The sequence below is a fragment of the Mytilus californianus genome, unplaced genomic scaffold (assembly GCF_021869535.1).
Source record: "Mytilus californianus isolate M0D057914Y unplaced genomic scaffold, xbMytCali1.0.p SCAF_1, whole genome shotgun sequence".
Classification (NCBI taxonomy): Eukaryota; Metazoa; Mollusca; class Bivalvia; order Mytilida; family Mytilidae; genus Mytilus; species Mytilus californianus.
In genome coordinates, this window is record NW_026262581.1 from 88787564 (window position 1) to 88811462 (window position 23899).

Sequence of the window (23899 nt, forward strand, 5' to 3'; positions counted from 1 at the left end):
TCGTTTACATCGTAGACATCGCAATGTTGACAATAGCAAGTCAGCATCGTGTTTATATTGTATATCAAGTCTCTACATTTGTGTTGACATCGTTCACATCGTAAACATCGCGATGTTCACAATAGCGTGTTAACATTGTTTATATCGTATACCGAGCCAATACCTTTGTGTTTACATCGTTCACATTGTCAACATCGCGATGTAAACACGATGTCGTAACCACATTGTATACATCGCGATGTTAACGATGTCAACGATGTAAACAGTATATAAGAGTTCTTACAATGTTAAAGATGTTGACAGGTTATCGTGTTAACATTGTAAATATCGCATTGTCGATAATAGTGGGTCAACATCGTGTTTATATTGTATACCAAGTCTATACCTTTGTGTCAACATCGTTTATATTGTTTACCGATTCAATACCTTTGTGTTTACATCGTTCACATCGTCAACATCGCGATGTAAACGATGTTAAAACGATATCGTTACTACATTGTATACATCGCGATATAAACGATTTCAACGATGTAAACAATATATAAGAGTTCTTACAATGTTAACACGATGCCGTGTTAACATTGCTAATATCGCGATGTCGACAATATCTTTTGCATTGTGCACTGGACATGAATGGTCGCCATGGCCGGAAAAGCAACACCTATGTCTCGCTTTCCGCGACTTTCGTCACAGGCCAGACAAAAAAAGGCGGAAAATCAATATCTCAGGGGTAATAACTCCAAAACAAGTTGTTAGATTTTTCTTTAATTTTTCAGGATGGATACACCTTGCCATGTTGACAATTCTTGCCATTTACACTTTAAACCTAGCTCCTATAGTTTTTGAAACAATGGCAAGGAAATGCAAAAAAAGTTAAACAAGAAAGCACACGCTAAAATGTCTCGCCTGCTTTACTAACCATGATTGATTTTATGTTGATAGTCCTAAACATAAAGTTTTACTACAAGTATCACATAAACTTAAAATTATCAATGATCCATGAAAATGAGTTTCTGGTCAGATAAACCAAGCGAGACAGACATGTACACCTTACAATCATTCTATACACCAAATATAGTTGACCTATTGCTTATTACAGAAGCCCATTTAGGACCTCTCAAAAATATAATTTTAATTCGATTTCACGAATTGCAAAATACGTTATCAAAGATTAAATTCGTTATCAAAAATTTATGGAATTAGTTATAACAGTTTTTGTAATTCGTAGTAACGGATTTAAAACGTGATAACGAATTATATATTTCGTTCTCACGAATGTGAGTAATTTGTTATCTAGATTTTTTTGTTGTAATTCGTGATTACTGATTAAATTCGTGGTCAGAGGTTTTTGCAATTCGTGATAACGGTTTAAAATCGTAATAAGAAATTGTATAATTCGTGGCAACGGATTTAATTCGTGATAACGAATTTAGTCCGTTATAACTATTATTAAAAATCTTGATAACGATTTTAATCCGTTATCACGAATTACAAAAAAAAATATGATAACTATTTCTACGAATTCGTGATAACGAATCCAATACGTTGTAACGATTTATACAATTCGATATCACGATTTATAAAATTCGTTATTACGCTTTTTATTTAATTCAATTCGTAATTAGAAAAACTGTTATAACTAATTCCGGAAATTCGTTATCACGAGTTTAAAATGTTCAATCGATTTTTTTTTTATTCGTGATAACGATAGAAATTCGTGATTTTGAACTCAAATTTATATTTTTTTAGGTCCGAGATAACGGATTATTAATCCGAGATCACTGATTTGTAATCCGAAATAACGGATTATTAATCCTAGATCTCGGATTTGGAATCCTAGATAACGGATTGTCAATCCGAGATAACGGATTATCAATCCAAGATAACGGATTATTAATCGGAGATCATGGATTAATTTTAGTTTTTATGTGTCTCTGTATGGCTTCCGAAGAAAAAAAAACTCACAAGTCGAAAATAAACTGACAACGCCATGGCAAAAAAAAAAAAGAAAAAGAAAAGACAAACAGACAAACAACAGTATACAAATCACAATATAACAAACTTAAGACTGAGCAATACGAATCTCAACAAAAACCCGGGATGATCTCAAGTGCTCCGGAAAGGTAAGCAGATCCTGCACTACATGTGGCATCCGTCGTGTTTCTCAAGTAGCAATACACAGTTAGGACTGCGTTTGTTTTCATACCTTGGCCACGATGATTTTTTTAAATATGAAAGTTATTGTGCAATACAATTGATTTTTAGATAGCTGATGAATAATATAGCCTTCAAAGTAGGTTTATATAAGCATTAAGATTGTTTTTTGTATGTTTTATAAGCCATTTTCGTACCGCCCAAATGTCCAGAAATTATTGTAGTGTTTTCCAACAAATATTTGACGCTCGAACTTTTTAATTCAATTTTTAGCATATACATAATACAAACTTTAAGCCTTATTTGTTAGAAAGCAAGGGAAAGAGGCCATTTTAAGGTTTTTTCCTAGCTGTGTATTGCTACCTCATGCAAGTACAAATCTGGTGATAAGTCTAGTTCGTTAGGTCGCTATCGGGGAAAAGGGGGACGGGATTGTGATTACAATTGGAACATATCCGTCGTCATCTGTCAAACAGATATTCCATTATAAGTAAGCAAACATTTTTCTATATAATTGATAGCAAGGTGTTTTTCCAAAAGTTGAAAAATTCTTTTTTAATAGTAGTTACAGTACAATCCAATAATGTTGCAACAGCGATAGATTTCTTTTATGAAACCATAATTTTAGTGAAAATAGAACCATAGAAAAATATTGGAAAAACGTTTACCAGCTAAGCAGTAGTAATATAAATTTAAGGTACACATTCAGGGAAGTTTCACTCACGTGAATGTGGTAGTGTGTTAATTTGGATATTTTTACTTTTGTATTATACTTTGATATTGTGATACTATATATTTGATGAGTGTAATACTTTTAATTCTAAGTACTTAGTGAGTTAGTTTCTAGTCATGCTCCACTGGTTATGTTCATTGTACGATTTTTACATGGCTCAGTGAGTTTTGATATATTGGTTATTTGTTTACTCTCTGGGTTTTACTAGTTTGTATTGTGAAACTTTTCTTCTTTGTGATAATTGGCTAATTTAGTCATATGGTCATTTTGGAGGGAAATTCTATTGTTAGGTCAGAATTTACTCATACTTTGAATTGTATAGTTGTGTGTTGTTTGCTTTGATATATTTATATTTGTGGACATCTTTGATTCCATTATCAGATATTTGAACCATACTGTTCGCATATCATGTAGAAGATTCCATATTGTAAATACAGGACCTATGTACCTCATGCATGGGTCATTTCTTATATTACACAATAAAACGGATCCATTGATCCTGAGGTGTTTATTTTATTATACGACCAAAACAACCTGGTTACATGAATTTCACGTGAATTTAGATTCATGTGAATCTCACGTGAATTTCACCTCAAACGAACTCACATGGTCTGATTTCACATAAGTCTCGCGTTAATTTCATGTGAAAATCATATGATTTTTGTCACGTGAAATTCACGTGAATTTTCAAAATAAAGTTGTTCATATGATATCAAAATTTTCAAATTAAATTAAAATCATGAAAATTACCAATTTTTTTGTTTTTGTAAAATTCACGTGAGAATCTTAGTTCACTTGAATTCACAGGACAATTTTGACGTTACTTTCACGTACAAGCTCGTTTCAGGTGAATTTCATGTGAATAATTCACGTGAGAAAAATTTGCCTGTGTGTGATGCTGATTTCTGTGTGAATGAGACGTGTTTTCGAATACACGCAGAGGCCAAATAGACAGGAAAGCCAAGTATCGTATGGTCATCACTGAATACATTTATCTTATTTTCAGTACTCAGTGGCGGATCCAGAACTTTTCATAAGGGCGCCCGCTGACTGACCTAAGGGGGGCCCCGCTCCAGTCATGCTTCAGTGATTCCCTATATAATCAACCAAATTTTTCCCACAAAAGGGGGGCCCGGGCCAACCAGCCCCCCCCCCCCACCTGGATCCGCCTATGGTACTGATCGAGATTTCACATGCATATTGATACCAATTGTTTATCCGTTACCATATTCGTGAAAGATTTTGACTTACTTTAACGGTATGCAGTAAAAATGTTTAAACAGCTTTTGTCATATGATGCAACAAGAAGATTGTTTTTCTGTTTTGTAACTGCATTGAATTAACATTTTTTTAATCTTGTTATGCAAAGTAGTTAGATACCTAAGATCAAGATTTTCTCAATTTTATATCATTGGTACATATTTATTTGTATGATTTTCAGATGTGCACGATACATTGTGGAAAATATACCATACTATTCACAGTATTCTTAACTCTTTCAACATCATTGCCACTCGACTCGAGTCTTCGTAAAGGTATGTGTAAACTAGCAAGCATGAACAATTTCATTGTCATAAGATCACTTTCATACTTCATATCTTCATTGAAAAATTACTACTGGATTATCTTACCTTGAAAACAAATTTCTATGGTAAAAGTCCATACGGACAGATACTTTCTATGGTACAAGTCCATACGGACAGATACTGTCTATGGTAAGAGTACATACGGACAAATATTCATCTTGACTAAATGAAACAATATTAAGAAATATGTTTTATTTGAATTGAAAGTTAAGTTAGATAATAAAATGACAGAAGTTCTTATTTTATAAAAAGAAACCAACAATTGTCAATTAAAACATCATATTAATATGTTTATCCACAAGTTATATTCATTGATATTTCCAGACCACAATGGCTGTTATGCACATGAATTTCGATGCCTAAACAGATATTACTGTATAAACCGTCGTTATGTTTGTGACGAAATAAACGACTGTGGAGATTTTTCTGATGAGAGTAATTGTTCAAGTATGTAACATATAAGATATTCAAATTGTTCATTAATTAAGCACTTGCAATTCGTTAGTTATCACACCTTTCGACAGTTTGTTGTTAGTTTACTGTCCATACTTATTAATGGCATGACATAGAATGAATTGGCATGGTAATTGTGTATAATCATATGGCGGAAAATAAGTTGTTGAATTAAAGTCTTCGGTTATGTTTTCTGGAGTACAAAACCCTTGAACTCACATGGGAATGTTAGTTTCCAACCTTAACAACGTTTGGACACAACATTTTATAAGACATTTAGTTTCCCCGTCCCTTTTTGTTTTTGTATAAATGATAGGTCGAGTACAATAAGATAATCCACTCCTGCAATTAAATAATCACCAAATAATGTTAGAACTGCAGTTTTGCCTTTCCAATGTTATATCGTTTTCCATCACCAGAATGGAGGGGTCATATCTGTGAACCATATCTATTTCAATGTATATTTTTCATGATGACAATACTTGTCACACAGTAGCACGAATGTTTTTTTTTATACGTACCTCTCTTTACTTGCTTTACCTGCAACAACTCTACTATGTATTGTCTCCATTTGATAACAATATTGTTTATACTGGACTTTTGACTTTGTTGTGCCTTCCTTGCATGGTACAAGATGCATTTTAACCCAGTATTATTGTTCCTAGTATTTGTATTTCGGAAAGAAACCCGTGTAGAATAACAATACCGGTATCTCTTTAACTCCAGAATTTCTATCTCTAAAGAACATTCACGCCTTTGTTTTATTTACATTTAAATAGCAATTTTGCTGCGTTAGTTACTCATAAATGAATTATACTTATATGCTTAATTTTCATTTCGACATATTAAATGTGTTGTTTGACATCTGCTTGTCACCCAAAGTGACAAATGAGAGACAGAAGATACCCTCCAAAAACGACAGAATTACACTTAATAACAAATAAATTGTTGATAATTTTACTGTTTTGGTTTTTAATGTAATTCAATAACGGCTAAATTGTTCAATTATATGTTTATTCTACAGATAAAAAGTGTTTTCAAGGTGAATTCTTGTGTAGATCTAATGGAATATACGTGTGTCATCCAAACCACTACACATGTGATGGTGAATCGGACTGTGATGACCAATCTGATGAAAGAAATTGCCCAAGTAAATTGATATTCCTTTTGTTGTTGTCGCTCTTGTATTCTTTTGGTCTTTCTTTTTCTGATCTAGCTATGTTAAAGCCATGCATCTTTTTTTAAACATTTTTAAAGTAAAATGAAAACCCCCGATACCAACTTAGTGTTTTTTGGGGAATAACCTTCATCTTGTACGTTTGGGAATCAACACTTATAAAAAAAAAGTTCTGAGCATTAAAACCAAAAAGAGCATAAAGAGAACTAAGGTTAATTTTGAATGAAAGAGTTGCAACTTTATTATAAGAATAAAGATATTAATAAATGATGCAATTGAAAATTTTAAATCCAAATATATGATTATATAATCATGCCAGTACAGAAGAACTGGCTACAAGGCTGAAGTTACACTTGGGGATTTGACAGTCCTCCTGTGGCGTCACTGACTAAGAAGTATTAATATAAGGCTACGGTACCGACTACTGTGCGCATCACACGTTCATTCTAACTTTCACCACGAAATATATATTATATAATGCCATACACAAATTCGTGTATAAACATAAAAATAAGAAGATGGGGTATGATTGCCAATGAATTCTCCACCAGAGACCAAATTACATAGAAGTTGATAACTATAGGTCAACGTACGTACGGCCTTCAGCAATGAGCAACACCCGTACCGCATAGTCAACTATTAAATTTGTTTGAAGAAGTGGTAGACAATAGTTTTGCGATGTTCTTTTTTTGTGATTTGATGTTAAGTTGAAAAGTTACAAAGTAACAAATTTTTTGGTGCACTTTTGAAAAGAAAATGGAAGATTCCAAGAAAACATATAAACAAAAGGCATACACTTTATTTTGTATAAGTTTTTATACTTGATTGATTTCTTTCTAACATTTTGTTTATTTCAGTAAAAAGAAGTAACACGAACCTGTTTGATCACCTGAAGAGACCATTGAGTGCGAAAAGTCCTTTTTATTTTTACAAGCCTAATGAAGCTTTACCTTCTTTTAATTGATCGTCTTGCAATACATTAGGGGTATTTGTAAGCTTTACATACTCGAATTCCCGTTATTTGATCAACTTTACAGATTTTCGTTACATTGATTAATTGTTAATACTATAATAAAGGCTTGCATCTGTCATTAATATGTTAATTACTTGTTCTCAGGGAAATCAATATTGACATGTAGCTTCTGGTCTAGTGTTGCCTTAATTTGAGGAAAACTAGAAATATTCAATTATTTTCACACGACATGTAAAGAAATGACATATTTTAAAATAAAGCTTCGATATTTTTGTTCCTCTTTTGTGTTTGGTTTTATTCCTCATACGTAATATTTAGCTAGACTATTTTCCAATAATACACTGAAGCCATTACAGGATAGTTTACTATCTCATACGTAATATTTAGCTATACTATTTTCCAATAATACACTGAAGCCATAACAGGATAGTTTACTATCTCATACGTAATATTTAGCTAGACTTTTTTCCAATAATACACTGAAGCCATTACAGGATAGTTTACTATCTCATACGTAATATTTAGCTATACTATTTTCCAATAATACACTGAAGCCATTACAGGATAGTTTACTATCTCATACGTAATATTTAGCTAGACTTTTTTCCAATAATACACTGAAGCCATAACAGGATAGTTTACTATCTCTTCTAGCTTTATAAAGTTATTGAAATTTGGTTCAGCGCTTTTTAAGATGGAAGGTGATTCTGTTGAAATTAGTAATTTAAATAGTTGTGAGAAATGCACATGCTTTTGACACTTCATTTTATTGTTTTATTAAGTTTTGAAGAATTTGATTCGAGTCATGCACATGATTGCCTAGAGGCCATGAAATAAACGTTGAACATAATAATATATCTGTATTGCAAAATCAAGATTATATGAAGTTATGATTCAACATAGTATTACATATATACATTATAAATCTTATGCAACGGGTTACATGTTGTTTTCAAATTTACAATTTACAATACAAAAGTCAAACATGTGACTGTGACACTGTGCTAGTTGCATAGTCTCCGAACACCTGTTTTCTCAGGTTCAAACTGAAATGGAAAAAAAATAGAATAAGAAGTAAAGTCCGATTACGTCCTATTAATCAAAAATAACTTATTAAAAATCAAATTTGGATCACCTTTTTTTATATGATTACCCCACATTTGTTTTAGATATTGTTGTAAACTCAAAAAATGTTGGTTACAATATTTAATCAAACATTCAAAAAAATGTACATTAGATTTCTATAGAAAATATGTATTATGCAAACTATAATACTTTATAGTGGGTGGTATATTTCATGATCAGAACATCCCTTCAGTTGTAACGAACAACTATACTATTCATTGGTATATAAAAAATAGACACTTCTTTTGTTAGGGGGCATGCTTTATAAATTAATTATTTGATTCCAAATTTCTTGAAAAATATAAAACCCATACCCTAAAAAAGGATTTCAAGAAAACGTATGGTTAGGAATGACGACAATGACAAAAAGATGAACTTGGTCAAGAAATGTGAATATTCAATTTAAAAACTATATGAATAGAGGTTGGTAAGCTGCATCGTTGACCAGTCTGTATTTTCTCTTGCTATATGATTGTGTATCATCAACAAATACTTATCAAATGATAGAGCAACGATGCAATTTTGTATTATACATTAAACATCGTCCTTAATTCAAATTTAAATTAACTTTGAAACTGACCCAAAGATTTCTCAATATGAGAAAACTGTTTTAAAGATTACACACTGACCTGCAGTACTCTCTGTGTCCGTTGCAGTTTTTGTAGTCTTGGAAACACTCTAAAAAAAGTCAGGTATCAAGTGTATAAGCACCATTCGAGTAAGAAAAACTATTAATTTCTTTTAAAACTGTACATTTTTTTCCTAGATCTACTGTAAGTGTTTCCTTCGATTGGGGAATTTTGAGTAACGACTAAAAATCGGACTTTGTCATATCATATCTAAAATCCAATATTTATGATCTAATATATGCATATTTAGATAACTTCGACAATTTTTCTATCTACGGTTTGCTTTCGACAAATTTGACAACTTTTGAGGTACATGTATGATATTTTGCCCGTTTTTAGCGATTTTTCAAGATTAAATGCTATATTATGGTCTATTTCCTTTCGAAAAACCTTGGCAGCATCCATCGACCAAAATAAATTTGTTATAAAAAGATGTATATTGTTGAGATACACATCCTTACAAAAGTTCTGATGGTTCATGCCTGTGGCCAATACCAAAACTATAGCAAAATTTAGCAAAAAAATGAACGGTCAAAATTATGGTTTTCATCGTCATAGTGCACAATTACAATGTCATACAAGTATATGATAGTATTAATTATAACTGTTATAATATACCGTCTTGGTTGTCTCGTGGTAGTATGTTCGCCTCGAGTGCGGAAGGTCGTGGTTTCGAACCCCGGGTGGGTCAAACCAAAGACTAAGCACGCGGCATTAATGAGTAAGAGCAAAGAAATGTCTTCCTACGGACTGTTACCTTGTGAACTAGCACGGTCTAGTACAAAGCAGGCTTAGTATTCCTATTACATTTACATGTTCTCGTCCTGAATATGCATATTAACTTGCCGCTGGACGTCATCATCACCATACTGTTGTAATATGTCAGAGCTGGTTTAATATGAATTTTTCAGACATTTTTACATATTTGTTCATCAAATGTTAACTTTAATTGCTGGAGCTATATTTTGCGGAATTTTAGGGCCGATATTGTCCCTTCGTAAAATTACTCCTTTCGAACTTAGAATTTCATTGGACGTTATTAACTCAGACAATAAGACAGGACTATTTATATCTAGTTTTTAGAGTTCTTTTAAGGGGTACCCAACACAATAGACTAAAATAGATTTGGCTCGTTTAATTTTAATAAAAATTTACTTTGACCTGTTGACAAAAATATAATAATTTCAAGAAATTTGAACCACACAATTTACAAGAAAAATTTCATTGGACATCATATAGCAGTTTGACAAAAACTAATTTTGATCAATGAGAAGCTTGATTTTTATTAACTATTAGTACGGGATTAAAACGTTCAAATAATTTTTAAAGAGTTAACTCCCTTAGGTGTTCTGTACCCCCTTAAATAAAAAAACATATTAAACTTTGTTGCAAGGTGGGATGAAACCTGTATATATTTCATTTGGCCAAAACAAGATAATAACCTTAACGGTAACAATTGTTCTGTACCAGATGCGCATTTTGACATCTTAGACTAGTATTATATAAAATAATGATTGCCAATGTGACAACTATCCAAAATAGTACGAATAACGTGGATTGTTAAGTAAAAATGTCTTTTCAGCGATGCTCTAGGTCAAAATATTTGAAAATCTATAACTTTATACAGGCGAAGAGCTGATAATACCAAAAATACCAAACCTTGAAAAGGAATCAGGCTTACTCACGTGGGAGATACATTCCTTAATTTAAAATGCTTAACAAAATGATATAACAGTAACCTTCAATAAAAGTTCATATTCTATTTTCACTAAAACGTTCTCGTCCTGATGTGAATTAATATTTGCCACTGGACGTTAAACATCAGTCCATCATCATTACCGTTCAATTGACGTATATCCACGACTGATTTTTTACATACATCTAAACGGAGATTAACGTGTATTCAGATTCATTTTCAGTATAAACAAAATTTAAGTCACGTATATACGGATTAATTTCGGTATGCATAGTACCTAATTCGATTTATGTATATACAAAATTTGATTATCGTCTTTTCAGAACCATTTTCGTTTAAACATAATTCGATTTACGTTCATGCAGAATTCGATTTATGTATACATGGAACTATTTTCGTTTATACAGAATTTGATTTGCATATAAACGTAATTAGATTTACCTATCTGCATAAATCTATATTTTTCACACCTCTATACAGCGCTATACTAACGACGAAACTAAACGACTGCTTCTAGAGATATATTTTGACACATAAGAATGCAGACCTGTCCTACAAAATCCTTTTCGAAGTCAACATTAAATGATCCAAAATGTACATTTTCCACAACCAAAAACTATGACCTTTAAGGTAGCTTGAAGCGTAGTTAGTTTTGTCGTACATTCAACTGTTTACGCTTTTAATACCTGCTTATGATGTTCCTCCGTCCTAATAGGAATGGTGCGTGTGATGTTACTTTTTCTGGATAATTAATCCATTTGGTCGAATGAAGACAACGCCAGGTAAAAGTATCGACTTAATTGGTTTTATTCTAGTTACAAAATGTGGGCGATGAGAGCACATATGGCAACCCCCTTTTTTATCTGTATTACGTTTTAATAATTATTTCTTCCTAATTATTTCCTGTTTCAGTTGAATTTCCCTTTGACGAAACGTCTGTGTTTCAGAGCATTGAAATATCATTCTTCTATATTCGGAATATGAAAATGAAACTATAATTTTGGTTCATTCGAAGCCTTTTTCTAGATTAAATTCCAATTTACAGTTAAAAACGAAAAAAAAAATGTGAGTTATATGTTAATGAGAGAAAAAAAAACAAGAAGATTTAAAAGACAAAAAATACAGACTAAACCATCAGACATGTGTACCGGTATGCTACTTTGTACGTGCCAATCGCCCCGAATCTTAACAAAAGATGTGAATAAAAGAGTTCTGAACTACAAGCTATGAGACGCGGATTAAAATTATTGTATTTCAGGAGCTCCTGACTCATATTTAATTCTAGATATCCATACACCATTGAAACATTTTGAAATAATTCATGACACTTTCATGATAGTCTAGAATATTTCAGGACTTCCAAAAAAAAAATCGGCCAAAATTGCTTTATTTAAGGAGGTTTTAAATATTTCAGAATATCCTAAATATTAAAGGAGCTTCACAATTTCACTAAATATCTTTCGAGCTTTTAGTGATTTTCATGGGATTAAAAAGCTTATCGCAATGCGTCAAAATTAATTGTTAAAAGATTTTTGCAGCATTGTCTATAGATATAGGAAGATGTGGTATGAGTGCCAATGAGACAACTCTCCATCTAAGTTACAATTTATAAAAGTAAACCATTATAGGTCAAGGTACGGCCTTCAACACGGAGCATTGGCTCACACCGAACAGCAAGCTATAAAGGGCCCCAAAAAATTACTAGTGTAAAATCATTCAAATGGAAAAACCAACGGTCTAATCTATATAAAAACTAGAAACGAGAAACACGTATCTATGAAAATCATCACTTTTGAAGAAACCTGCGTCATATTATACACAGGTAAATGAAAATTATTTTGTTGTTAAGTATACTTCTTCTTCTGTGTGTATAAAATCTTCCGTTTAGGAATACCAAGAAATTTCTTTAATATCAATAAAACTAATCTAACACTTGGTACATATGGGGTGAATATCAACAATAAAAATATACAATTAGTGCTAGATAAAACTTCCTGTACAGGTCCAAGAACAGCATCTAAGGAAAAATGAAATAATTTTGATGTTCATAGTACGAAGAAGTGAAAATTTGTAGTAAATTAAATACCAAATAATCAAAGCTGGTATATAGACAAGATCCTTGTTAACATTAAATAACAAAAAAGCATTACAAATAGTATCAACAGGTCAAATCAAAAAGAAAGTACGATTTGAGAGTACTCGCAGTTACTGACAGCTAGTTAAAAGCCAAAACAATTAATAATAAAAAATCATGCATCAGAGACTAAAATCAACTAAAATACATCCCAGGGATTTAGTATTTTAACGTCATGAACAGTCAAAGAAGATATGACTTGTGCAATGCCAAAAATAAATGTATCGACAGGTAGTAGGATAGTTAGGAGTGACTTCTTTATAGAAAAAAATGAACGTGTGTGTGTCTCTATACATCCCGTTTGAAAAGAAAATACAAATTTAGTTATGTTTTAATTTGCTAATGAAAAAATCGATATAAGTGCCAATGTAAACTATCTTCTAATCCATATCACTGTTGCAGTTCTTAAATAACAAACATAAAGTATCATCAGTCCAATAACTACACATTGAATATGCATTAATAGCAAAATAAGATAAAGTCATAATATTTCATGAACTAACCGTATCCACGGTTGATACGTCCATCTTCTCTTTCCTTTTCAGTTTAGCCCAGGGATGATCTTGAACGAATCTGTCGTATTTACGTTTTACTGCTTGCTGTATCTTCAAATCAATATCGCAATAAATAAAGTTCAGTGTATGTTTACTTGTTTTTGTTAATATATCTATTTGATCGAGTTAAGCCATTTTCATTGATATTATAGTGTGTCTTTCTATGCTGTAATGTTACACTACTGTTTCAGGTAAGGGTGAAGGTTGACGCCTGTTAAAACGTTTAAACCCGCTGCATCTGTCCTAAGTCAGGAGCCTGTTGTTCAGTGGTCGTCGTTTGTTGATGTGGTTCATAAGTGTTTCTCGTTTCTCGTTTTTTTTATAGATTAGACCGTTGGTTTTCCTGTTTGAATTGTTTTACACTAGTCATTTTGGGCCCTTTATAGCTTGCTGTTCGGTATGAGCCAAGGCTCCGTGTTGAAGTCCGTACTTTGATCTATAATTGTTTATTTTTTACACATTGTGACTTGGATGGAGAGTTGTCTCATTGGCAATCACACCACATCTTCTTATTACTATTAAATTTGAACAAACAGAAAGAATATCTGTGATGTTTTTTTTTATAAAGTTCAAGATCATTTAGTCCGAGATTACTCTGACGTCCAACGGCTGTTTTGCCAGACAAGCTGGGGCCGTGGGACGTCAGAGCTCGTCCCATATCAAAAAGTGGATATTTGCCCGTCCAAAATAGATGCGCTGCTTCGTCGCTTCTGGTGCCAACGAACGGCCTTGGAATTATATAAATCGGGTATCAATTTGTTCATTTTTCATTTATCTCTTCATTTATGTAAGTTTCACCTACCTGCCACCCTTTACTTTCTCATATTTAGACAGTTTTCACAGTGACCCACCGATTCTGGCATTTTGACTTTCATTTTGAAAGATTGTCATGTGATCACGAGAAAAAAGTTAGGCACAATGGACTATGGGAAATGATGCATGCATATGACCCTAGGTCAATATGAATATATAATCTAACACCTCGCTCATTTACGATGCAAACAATGTAAATATCCGAGAGCTTCCGAATGTTATCGTGGTTGGCACTAAATGCTTAATACCGATCTCCTGTAAAGGAGGTGAAAAATCGTGGTTGGCTACTAAATGTTAAATATCGATCTCCTATAAAGGAGGTGAAAAAAGTATAAATATTTGCATATTTGAGTCTCGAGGTCGCAAAATCTCTCGTAACTTGACGTCCATTTGAAAATAAAAGTAAAAATGTCTGAATCGATGGGTCACTGTGAAAACTGTCTAAATATGAGAAAATAAAGGGTGGCAGGTAGGTGAAACTTACATAAATGAAGAGATAAATGAAAAATGAACAAATTGATACCCGATTTATATAATTCCAAGGCCGTCCGTTGGCACCAGAAGCGACGAAGCAGCTCATCTATTTTGGACGGGCAAATATCCACTTTTTGATATGGGACGAGCTCTGACGTCCCACGGCCCCAGCTTGTCTGGCAAAACAGCCGTTAGACGTCAGAGTAATCTCGGACTAAAGATCATTGTGAATGTTGAAATGTTAAAACCTATTTCAAAGAAACAGTCAATGGTTTACATGATTACCGCCTAAACTTGATCGAGCCTTTCTGAATGAAAAATAGAAAGCAACTCTGTATCATCACAGATTTTAAAATCACAAACGTGAAGTTAACTTATAAATAATTAATGCTAAAAACGTGTAAAATACTTACTTTTGCATTCATTAGACAGTGAAAAATAAAGATTAATAAACCCTGAAATATACAATAAACACTGTACTTGCTTAACTGTTCAGGATAAATTCATATAGCAAAGTTATATTGATGTAAAACAACTACAGAAGACCGACATGCACATGAATTATTAAAATTGATCGAAAATTTGTTATAGAAGAATTTGTTTTGTTCAAATTCGACAATCTTTGATTACTTAATGTTGAAAAGTAAATGTACAGTACCTATTGAAGTAATCTTAACATAATTCCCTTATGGAAGCTTATTTTGGAGGAAATTTGTACTTTTCCGTTGCAAGAGTTTCACTCTGAACAAGGTACAGGTGAATAATATATAACTTGCATCAATATATGTTTTGTTCAACATTGGATGTACTTTTTGTAATTACTTAACCTTGTAAAATTGTAGTTCATACCTGAAAAGAGTTCAAAATTGTGAATAAATAAGCAAAAACAATGAGGTCTTTATGAGAAGCTAATACGCCAAATAGCCACGTAAGCCCTAGTGTTGGAGCTAGAACAGCTATGCTACGAACACCAGCCCTGAAATTATAAATATTTAATCAATGTAATTAATCTTTTAAGATTTTGCAAGTTTACTACTTCTATTTAACGTCTTACCTGAAAAAAGAAGTTTATTTATTATTAAATTTCACGGTTGTTTATTTGTTTGTACATTTTATAGTCTCTCAACATTATACATGTCATTCCCGTTCTATATGCTGCGCCTAAAGATTTGTTTGTTAAGCAAATCCGGGAAGACTCATTGTTCCATTTTGCAACTTTTCTAACAGGGAATATTTCAAGTTTTCTCCATGATATATTCTAACCTATTTCATACTTGCAAATCAGCCAACTTCCTTTAAAGGAATCTATCATGACTTCGGACGAACCAAATTTATAAAGTGTTATTTGCATTTCTAATATTTTTGGACAATTTTGGCTGTGGAATGATTGTTGTGGTGGATGGTTGTTTATACCAAACAACCACAATCAGTCGGATTTGGTGATCACGTTACCACGATACCATCGATACAGATGTTTGTGAAAGGAAATTTCTAAATTATCTTCACTTTGGGCATCACTGGTCTCTATACCAGGATCCCATGTTTCAAAACTTCAAACACAATAAGAAAGTGCTATACCAATTAAACTGTCAAGGAGTACCATACTGAAGCAGTTAATTGAAATATAGCTATACTTTTAACATATAATAGTCACCATTCGAATAATGCCGATATTCAACGTCGAACCGTACCTAAAATTGAATTACATTGAAACAAGTTGAACGTAAAATTTAAGTATCCGACGTCATTTAATAATCTCTGAAATGATTATTAATGGATGGAAAGCACCCCTATTATTTTTTATATTTTGTTGAGAATGCAAAGTTATATCCAAAGCTTCCTTTAATTTCCCATTTAAACCATGTTCATAGGGACTATAACTTAAATAGAATGCACTACGACAATTTCGTTAAGTAATATAGTTTGTATGGATGGATTCCCTTTATGAAAATGCGGAAATCTCGAGATACATTTAGATATCAGACCACCAATTCAAAATCCCTATCTATTCAACCAAATTTTGCAATTTTCACAGCTTCCTAAATGTTTTACCTTAAGTTTACTTCATAGAAACTAGGTATATCCTGAATTGTACATGTATCATCTTTCTAAATGCCAATTTTCAACTTATGTTTAAAGTCTTGTAGCGAAATACTTACGTTCGGAAGACAAGTACTGCTAAAAATAACCCCTGGTTTTCTGGAAATCTTTAACAAGTATACTATGGAGCGCATTTATCCTCAATTTCTAATGCAAACTCATGGACAAGTAAATTTTGGCTCAAAATGGTCTACATATATTTCTCTTTCAACAAAATTTTCATTTCTGCAAATTTGTTGATTTTTGTCATTGGATCACATTGATCTGACTGAAAGGTCGTTTATAGATTTATTTGAAGAAAGAGTTTGAATATCATTAGGTGGAGCTAAAACAAAATCCAATTTTTCAAAAACAGGAGACTAAAATGACAATTTGTTTTAAGTAAAACATACCTTACAATTAATTTTTAGTACACCATAGTTTTACCTGACTTTTTCTTTAGTTTCCTTTTTCATCATTGCTTGTGTTGAGAACATCTTCCTCAGTACTAATACACTTATTATACAATTCGTCTAAATACCAAAAGTTACAACTTATTACAATAATACTACATCGAAAATAATAGTTTGTAAGATTTTTTGTATAGTCAATCATTCATGGATTCATATTTATTTACTTGTATTCAAACATACAAAGAAAAACCAAGGTGGCAATAAAAAAATGATAAAACAATAAAGACAACGCCACGGCCAAAAATAAAAGCAACGAATGGACAAACAAAATTAACAATACTTAATATATAAAATTATATTCTATAACGTTCGACCAAATCATATCATGATGGCGTCCGTAAAACCTCCGAAGAGATTACTTCAACTTTGCCGCCTGGAGACCTTGATGTAATAGTTGCCTAGTAAGCAATAACCCTCCTACATGGATATCAATTTCGGAAACACAAGCCCCGGAATATCGTATTAACTTCACGATGGTAAATTGAAATCGTATCTTTTGTCGTAAAGTTGGGTTCTCAACCAACCCTTATTGTCAACTGTTAGATATACGTCAAGATATGCAGCAGATTTCACCCTATCTGTATTTTTGGATAGATGCAGTCAACATAGTCACCAAATTTGAACGTGGAATTAAAGTATAATGCCAGCTTCTTTTCGATTTTTATAGATGTTTTATAATATATATATATGTATAATCAATTGAAATGTCCATGTTCGCCTTAGTTTTTAATTATTTTCACAGTATGAATGTTATACAATGTATTCACGTTGTCTATTCTTACAAAAAAGAGGTGGAATTTTGATACAAGATATTCTTACTTTAATTCTTTTGAAAATAATTAATGTTATGTTTAATAACATCAAATTGATGGTTTAGCCTTTTGTACAGGAACAATGTCCATCGCCTATGAAATGCAATTAATTCTTTACCGTGTGTAGCCAAATGAATTTTGTGATAGATGAGATGAATGTGTAAAATATACATACCAAGACCGCAACAATGCAAGGTACTAGAAAGGCGTATATCAATCCATTTGAGACTGACAACCAACAACTGCAATTGATTAATGTATGATTTGGTTTACAAGCGAGATTATTTGAAACGGTGTTCTCAGTATTTTCAATCTATATACCAGTACCTCTACATGAAAGCATTTGAGGATAATAGTTTAAATGTTCAATTTAATCATTTATTTCAAAATCGTGTGCTGGCAAATTAGGATGCTAAAAGGATAACAATTTGGCTTTTTAACATTATTTGCATTTCAAAGGGCATGACAACCTCTACATTATTCGATCGTCTCTGCTTTTCAAATGTTAACTTTTGAAATAATATGTATTAACCTCGAGTTATAACTGGGTCTTAAAGGGCTTACACTGTTTACTAGGGGATATAAGTACTTACCGCAATACCCTCAACTGAGATTTTGCTGATGTTAACCTTTGATATAAATTTTTTCGAACTTCGAAGAGAAATGATGTTACGAGACCACAAAAAAAGTTATTTTTCAATACTTTTTACATTTCCAAGGAGAAATACTTCCCAAATCGATCAAGTCATATATTTTATATCAAACGAGATACTGCAGTAACAACCTTTGGCATACATTTGACTCTGATCAAATTAAAACTGTAGGAGTAAACGTTTACAATGTTTATTTCCAAGGGATATAGACATAAACAATCCGCCCTGATTTTGTTTTAACTTATTCAACATTGTTGATGTGAGTTGACAAAAAAAAAATCAAAGCGACAATCGGAACGAGCGCGCTTTCACTGTTGATCTCCATAGTATTTAAATTTCTAAATGGAATGATACCCCAAAAGTAATCGATCGACCCTGATTTTCAAACTCTTCAGAATTAACCTAACCATACGTGTTCCTTATAAACAGTTCCTGTTCCACTAGTTGAACCAAACATTTAGCTCCTTAGCGATCCCTGATCTCCACTAGTTGAACCAAACGTTTAGCTCCTTAGCGGTCCCTGATCTCCACTAGTTGAACCAAACGTTTAGCTCCTTTGTGATCCCTGATCTCCACTAGTTGAACCAAACGTTTAGCTCCTTAGCAGTCCCTGATCTCCACTAGTTGAACCAAACGTTTAGCTCCTTAGCGATCCCTGATCTCCACTAGTTGAACCAAACGTTAAGCTCCATAGCGGTCCCTGATCTCCACTAGTTGAACCAAACGTTTAGCTCCTTAGCGGTCCCTGATCTCCACTAGTTGAACCAAACGTTTAGCTCCTTAGCGGTCCCTGATCTCCACTAGTTGAACCAAACGTTTAGCTCCTTAGCGGTCCCTGATCTCCACTAGTTGAACCAAACGTTTAGCTCCATAGCGGTCCCTGATCTCAACTAGTTGAACCAAACGTTTAGCTCCTTAGCGGTCCCTGATCTCCACTAGTTGAACCAAACGTTTAGCTCCTTAGCGATCCCTGATCTCCACTAGTTGAACCAAACGTTTAGCTCCTTAGCGATCCCTGATCTCCACTAGTTGAACCAAACGTTTAGCTCCTTAGCGGTCCCTGATCTCCACTAGTTAGCGGTCCCTGATCTCCACTAGTTGAACAAAACGTTTAGCTCCTTAGCGATCCCTGATCTCCACTAGTTGAACCAAACGTTTAGCTCCTTAGCGGTCCCTAATCTCCACTAGTTGAACCAAACGTTTAGCTCCTTAGCGGTCCCTGATCTCCACTAGTTGAACCAAACGTTTAGCTCCATAGCGGTCCCTGATCACCACTAGTTGAACCAAACGTTTAGCTCCTTAGCGGTCCCTGATCTCCACTAGTTGAACCAAACGTTTAGCTCCTTAGCAATCCCTGATCTCCACTAGTTGAACCAAACGTTTAGCTCCTTAGCGGTCCCTGATCTCCACTAGTTGAACCAAACGTTTAGCTCCTTAGCGGTCCCTGATCTCCACTAGTTGAACCAAACGTTTAGCTCCTTAGCGATCCCTGATCTCCACTAGTTGAACCAAACGTTTAGCTCCATAGCGGTCCCTGATCTCCACTAGTTGAACCAAACGTTAAGCCCCTTAGCGATCCCTGATCTCCACTAGTTGAACCAAACGTTTAGCCCCTTAGCGGTCCCTGATCTCCACTAGTTGAACCAAACGTTTAGCTCCTTAGCGATCCCTGATCTCCACTAGTTGAACCAAACGTTTAGCTCCATAGCGGTCCCTGATCTCCACTAGTTGAACCAAACGTTTAGCTCCTTAGCGGTCCCTGATCTCCACTAGTTGAACCAAACGTTTAGCCCCTTAGCGATCCCTGATCTCCACTAGTTGAACCAAATGTTTAACTCCTTAGCGGTCCCTGATCTCCACTAGTTGCACCCATCCTTTGCTCGTTGAAAAGATCCGATAATTAATATTTATTTGTTTCAGTGGTCATCATTTTATTTCAAATATATTTAAATCAAACTGTGTTTTGTGATGTTATTATACATTTTTACTTACTACTTTTCGGTCCCATATCCTTTAAACTTAGTTGCTGCCATAGAGATTACGACGATGACAAGAGGGAACACTAAAAGAAAAAAGAAACATTATATGGTGTGTTTAAATCTAAAGATTGTATTTCTATAAGACACTACAAAAAGCACTGCCAATTCAAAATAATATTGTTTATAATTATTCCGCACATCGCCATAAGTAATACCTGAAGTTTTAAAGAAGTAGATATAATGAAGTTACTTAAGTAGGCAAATTACGTTTAAAACCAATCATCATCTATATAATGATTACATAGACTAAAGAAGTAGTCTTCAAATACCAAGAGTTATTAAATTATAGGTTGTCATAATCCTGAATCACCCGCCTTGTAAAACTATTCCATTATAGCTGAAGAGAGTATTAAAATATAACTACAGTAACAACTCTGGCCATATTATTTTTGGCACTTGGATAAAAATTGAACGTTTCTTCTGGACGAAAGTTTGAACACATGGAATTACCTTCTAAAACATTTACCAGGACTTTGAAAGAAGTTGATGAGGATCTAAAAAAATATATAGATATATATGTCACGTTTGCTTTCAATTGGTTCACTATTTCTTCAGAAATTTATTCAAAAGTGGACCAATCTGAACCTTTGTGTCCCCATCGTCTTTGTGTCTGGGCCGTTATAACATTTTAGTAAGTACCTTCTTCAAACCACTACTAGATGCAATCATTTCACTTTATTTTTTCTTAAAAATAATAAGATAAACCAAACAGAAACTTAAATAGGTGGCTTTTTAAAAAAAAAAATGCTACAAAGATACATAATTGGAAATAACTTTGCAATGCATTTTCTATCCATTTCTGATTTATTTCTGTACAGTGGTTCTTATGAAGTAAAATATAAACAGACGACGACTGAAGAAAAACACTTAGTTATTCATAATAGCTTTCATGGCTAAATGTGACCTAAAATAGATATTGTTACAATTTTTACTGAAGTTGTTTATTGTCAATGTTTTTCTCGAGTGATAAATTAATACCTAGTCCAAATGATAACAATAGTCCTGCGTTTGATCTTCCTTGTGAAAATACTATTAAGATTGACATAGCTATGTCTATTCCTTCAGCTACCATCAGACACAACGCACACAAAAATAAGTAGTGCAGGACAATAGCTATCGCTGAACAACTAGACTACAATGAAAAATTCAATATGTTAATAGCTAATAATATAAAAAGTGACTTGCATTTATTTTTCAAATTCAAGCAAATATGAATGTTTGGATAGAAACAAGTCCATAATCAAATTGATTTCTTTAGCCATTTTGCGACAATAGTATTATGACAAGTAAAATTGAGAATGGAAATGGGGAATGTGTCAAAGAGACAACAACCCGACCAAAGGCCAGAAAACAGCCGAAGGCCACAAAAAAACTGCTTTTTGAAGCACAATGTAAAAATTATTGTCAGTTTTAATTTCATGATGTACACGTACATCTAATTATACCTTCAACCTATTGACGTTAACGTAAATGTGTCTTCTTCGGAAAAGGTGCTAATCACCAAAGTTTCATAAACATGTGATTATCATTTAAGATATTATCGAACGTCGGTGGTTCTCTCCGGGCACTTTGTTCTTCCTTCACCATTAAATACTGACCACAATGATATAGGAAATAGTGACGAAAGTGTCATTAAAAAAACTGGATGATCTCAGGTGATCCGGAAAGGTCACCAGTTCCTGCTCGTCAATTTCATTCGCGTGATACTACTGAGTCATATTCAGTGCATAACGGTTTTATCCTCTGAAAGATAAAAATGTAAAGCTATTTAATTAAAGTGAAAAGGTAGACTTTATTTATCTAAACTACTTACTGAGTTCTCTGTAAGATTTAAGCCAGCTAACAAGATGATATAAGCAAGCACTAACACTGAACAAAGGCAGATTAGAATCTTGGATTTGTCTGAATTCACGTTCCTATTATAAATATAAATGAAAAAAATTAAATGGCAACAAAGTCACGGACTATTGAGTTGTTAAACAAGTTTTGAGTTGGTTTTATTATACTTTTTATTTTTTTCTTGTATGTTACAACAATAATATAGGGTTATTGCATGAATATTGGGGAATATTGTCCCGAGTAGAATTTTATATTGCACGAGCTTGCGAGTGCAATATATGTTCTACGAGGGACAATATTCCCCAATATTCATGCAATAACCCTTTTATTGTATAGCAATATAATATTTGAAAGTAAAAATTGGTTTAAACTAAGATTTTGTCGTTGATGACGTCATAAATTTTGAAAATTTATTGCACTAGTGCAATATTAGAATTTATTGCACGCTAACTTCTGGTTACTTTCTGTGGGAAATATTATATTGCTATGCAATAAAAAGTTTTATTTTTTATGAGCAGGCATTACCTGCCACATTTGTTTGAATACACACCAAAATTAGAGAATATGCTGGCAAACTATAAAGTATAACTAAGCTTTATATAACTAATTTGACTGTCATACTAAACTCAAGAATATATCTTTCTTTGTCTTCAGAGTATAAAATCATACTGCCCTTACAACAGTCTTTGATAATGTCGGAAAAATCATTGGTTTCGAAATTTATCATTTTTATTTCAAGTTCTAACAATTGTCTTCTTTCTATTTTCTGAATGTGGTCTGCACATAAAATTTAAAAGATGAATATTGTAAGAAGAACATTTGAAGCACTTGAAGTATTGAGCACACAAAATGCAAAAATATGTTAAACTGTTTGGTCATTGACTGTGAATCGATGCTCTAAGGTTGATACAAAACGACCATTTGATTCCGAAGGTGAAATACGAAGCAAGATATTCATCAAAAATATTGTAAGATTTTTATATATCTTTTCGATCTTGTATGGTCTTCAAGATTTCAAATATTTACTTTCATCGTCTTCCATTTGTTACTATTTCAGTCTTTCCGACTTAATACTTATCATACGTTTACATTAGTAAAAATACTATGAAAAGTAAGATATAAATAATGATATACTTAAAGATATTACCTCCAAAAATAAATGTGCAGAAAAATAGTAATTAGTAAACATAAAATTGACGTCACCAATCCGGGCCATGTTATAATCGTTAATGCAGTAGTATCTTCTTTGGACTGAAATGTCAAAATGTACTCTTATTAAACCATACACTAATCATGTCATGTCAAGAAATTCAAAGCTTACACAAAACAACTTTTTCCAATTTCAAAAGCAAAATTTAATTTACAACGGGAATCGATAAATCTGTGGAAAGTAAGTTATTCGTCTGATCAAGACGAAAGGATGAATCAAACATTTTTTCAAATTATTTCACAGAAGAGTGTCTCCCCCAAAAATAGCTGTATAATGACTTTGTCTAAGTAATG

General features: G+C 33.0%; 2 protein-coding genes across 6 annotated transcripts in view; one reads left to right on the forward strand and one right to left on the reverse strand.

Annotated features, from left to right (window-relative positions):
- LOC127709649 (uncharacterized) overlaps window positions 1–23899 on the forward strand; it is a 479059-nt gene that overhangs the window by 235671 nt on the left and 219489 nt on the right. The window lies entirely within an intron of this gene.
- The window catches only part of LOC127709481 (uncharacterized), a 149221-nt gene continuing 132204 nt past the window's right edge, over window positions 6883–23899 (reverse strand). For 2 of the 4 annotated variants that reach the window (XM_052215087.1, XM_052215080.1), the window contains exons 18-28: window positions 23544–23647; window positions 22371–22473; window positions 21536–21689; window positions 20511–20580; window positions 18041–18107; window positions 17028–17113; window positions 15351–15477; window positions 14915–14956; window positions 13164–13265; window positions 8831–8879; window positions 6883–8122 (exon numbers count right to left, since the gene is read on the reverse strand). In XM_052215087.1, the coding sequence (XP_052071047.1) occupies window positions 8118–8122; window positions 8831–8879; window positions 13164–13265; window positions 14915–14956; window positions 15351–15477; window positions 17028–17113; window positions 18041–18107; window positions 20511–20580; window positions 21536–21689; window positions 22371–22473; window positions 23544–23647 (909 nt within the window). In that variant the 3' untranslated portion in view covers window positions 6883–8117. Of the gene's footprint in view, window positions 8123–8830; window positions 8880–13163; window positions 13266–14914; window positions 14957–15350; window positions 15478–17027; window positions 17114–18040; window positions 18108–20510; window positions 20581–21535; window positions 21690–22370; window positions 22474–23543; window positions 23648–23899 lie in introns of those variants that run through there. The other 2 variants (XM_052215094.1, XR_007985694.1) reach the window with 2 other exon arrangements.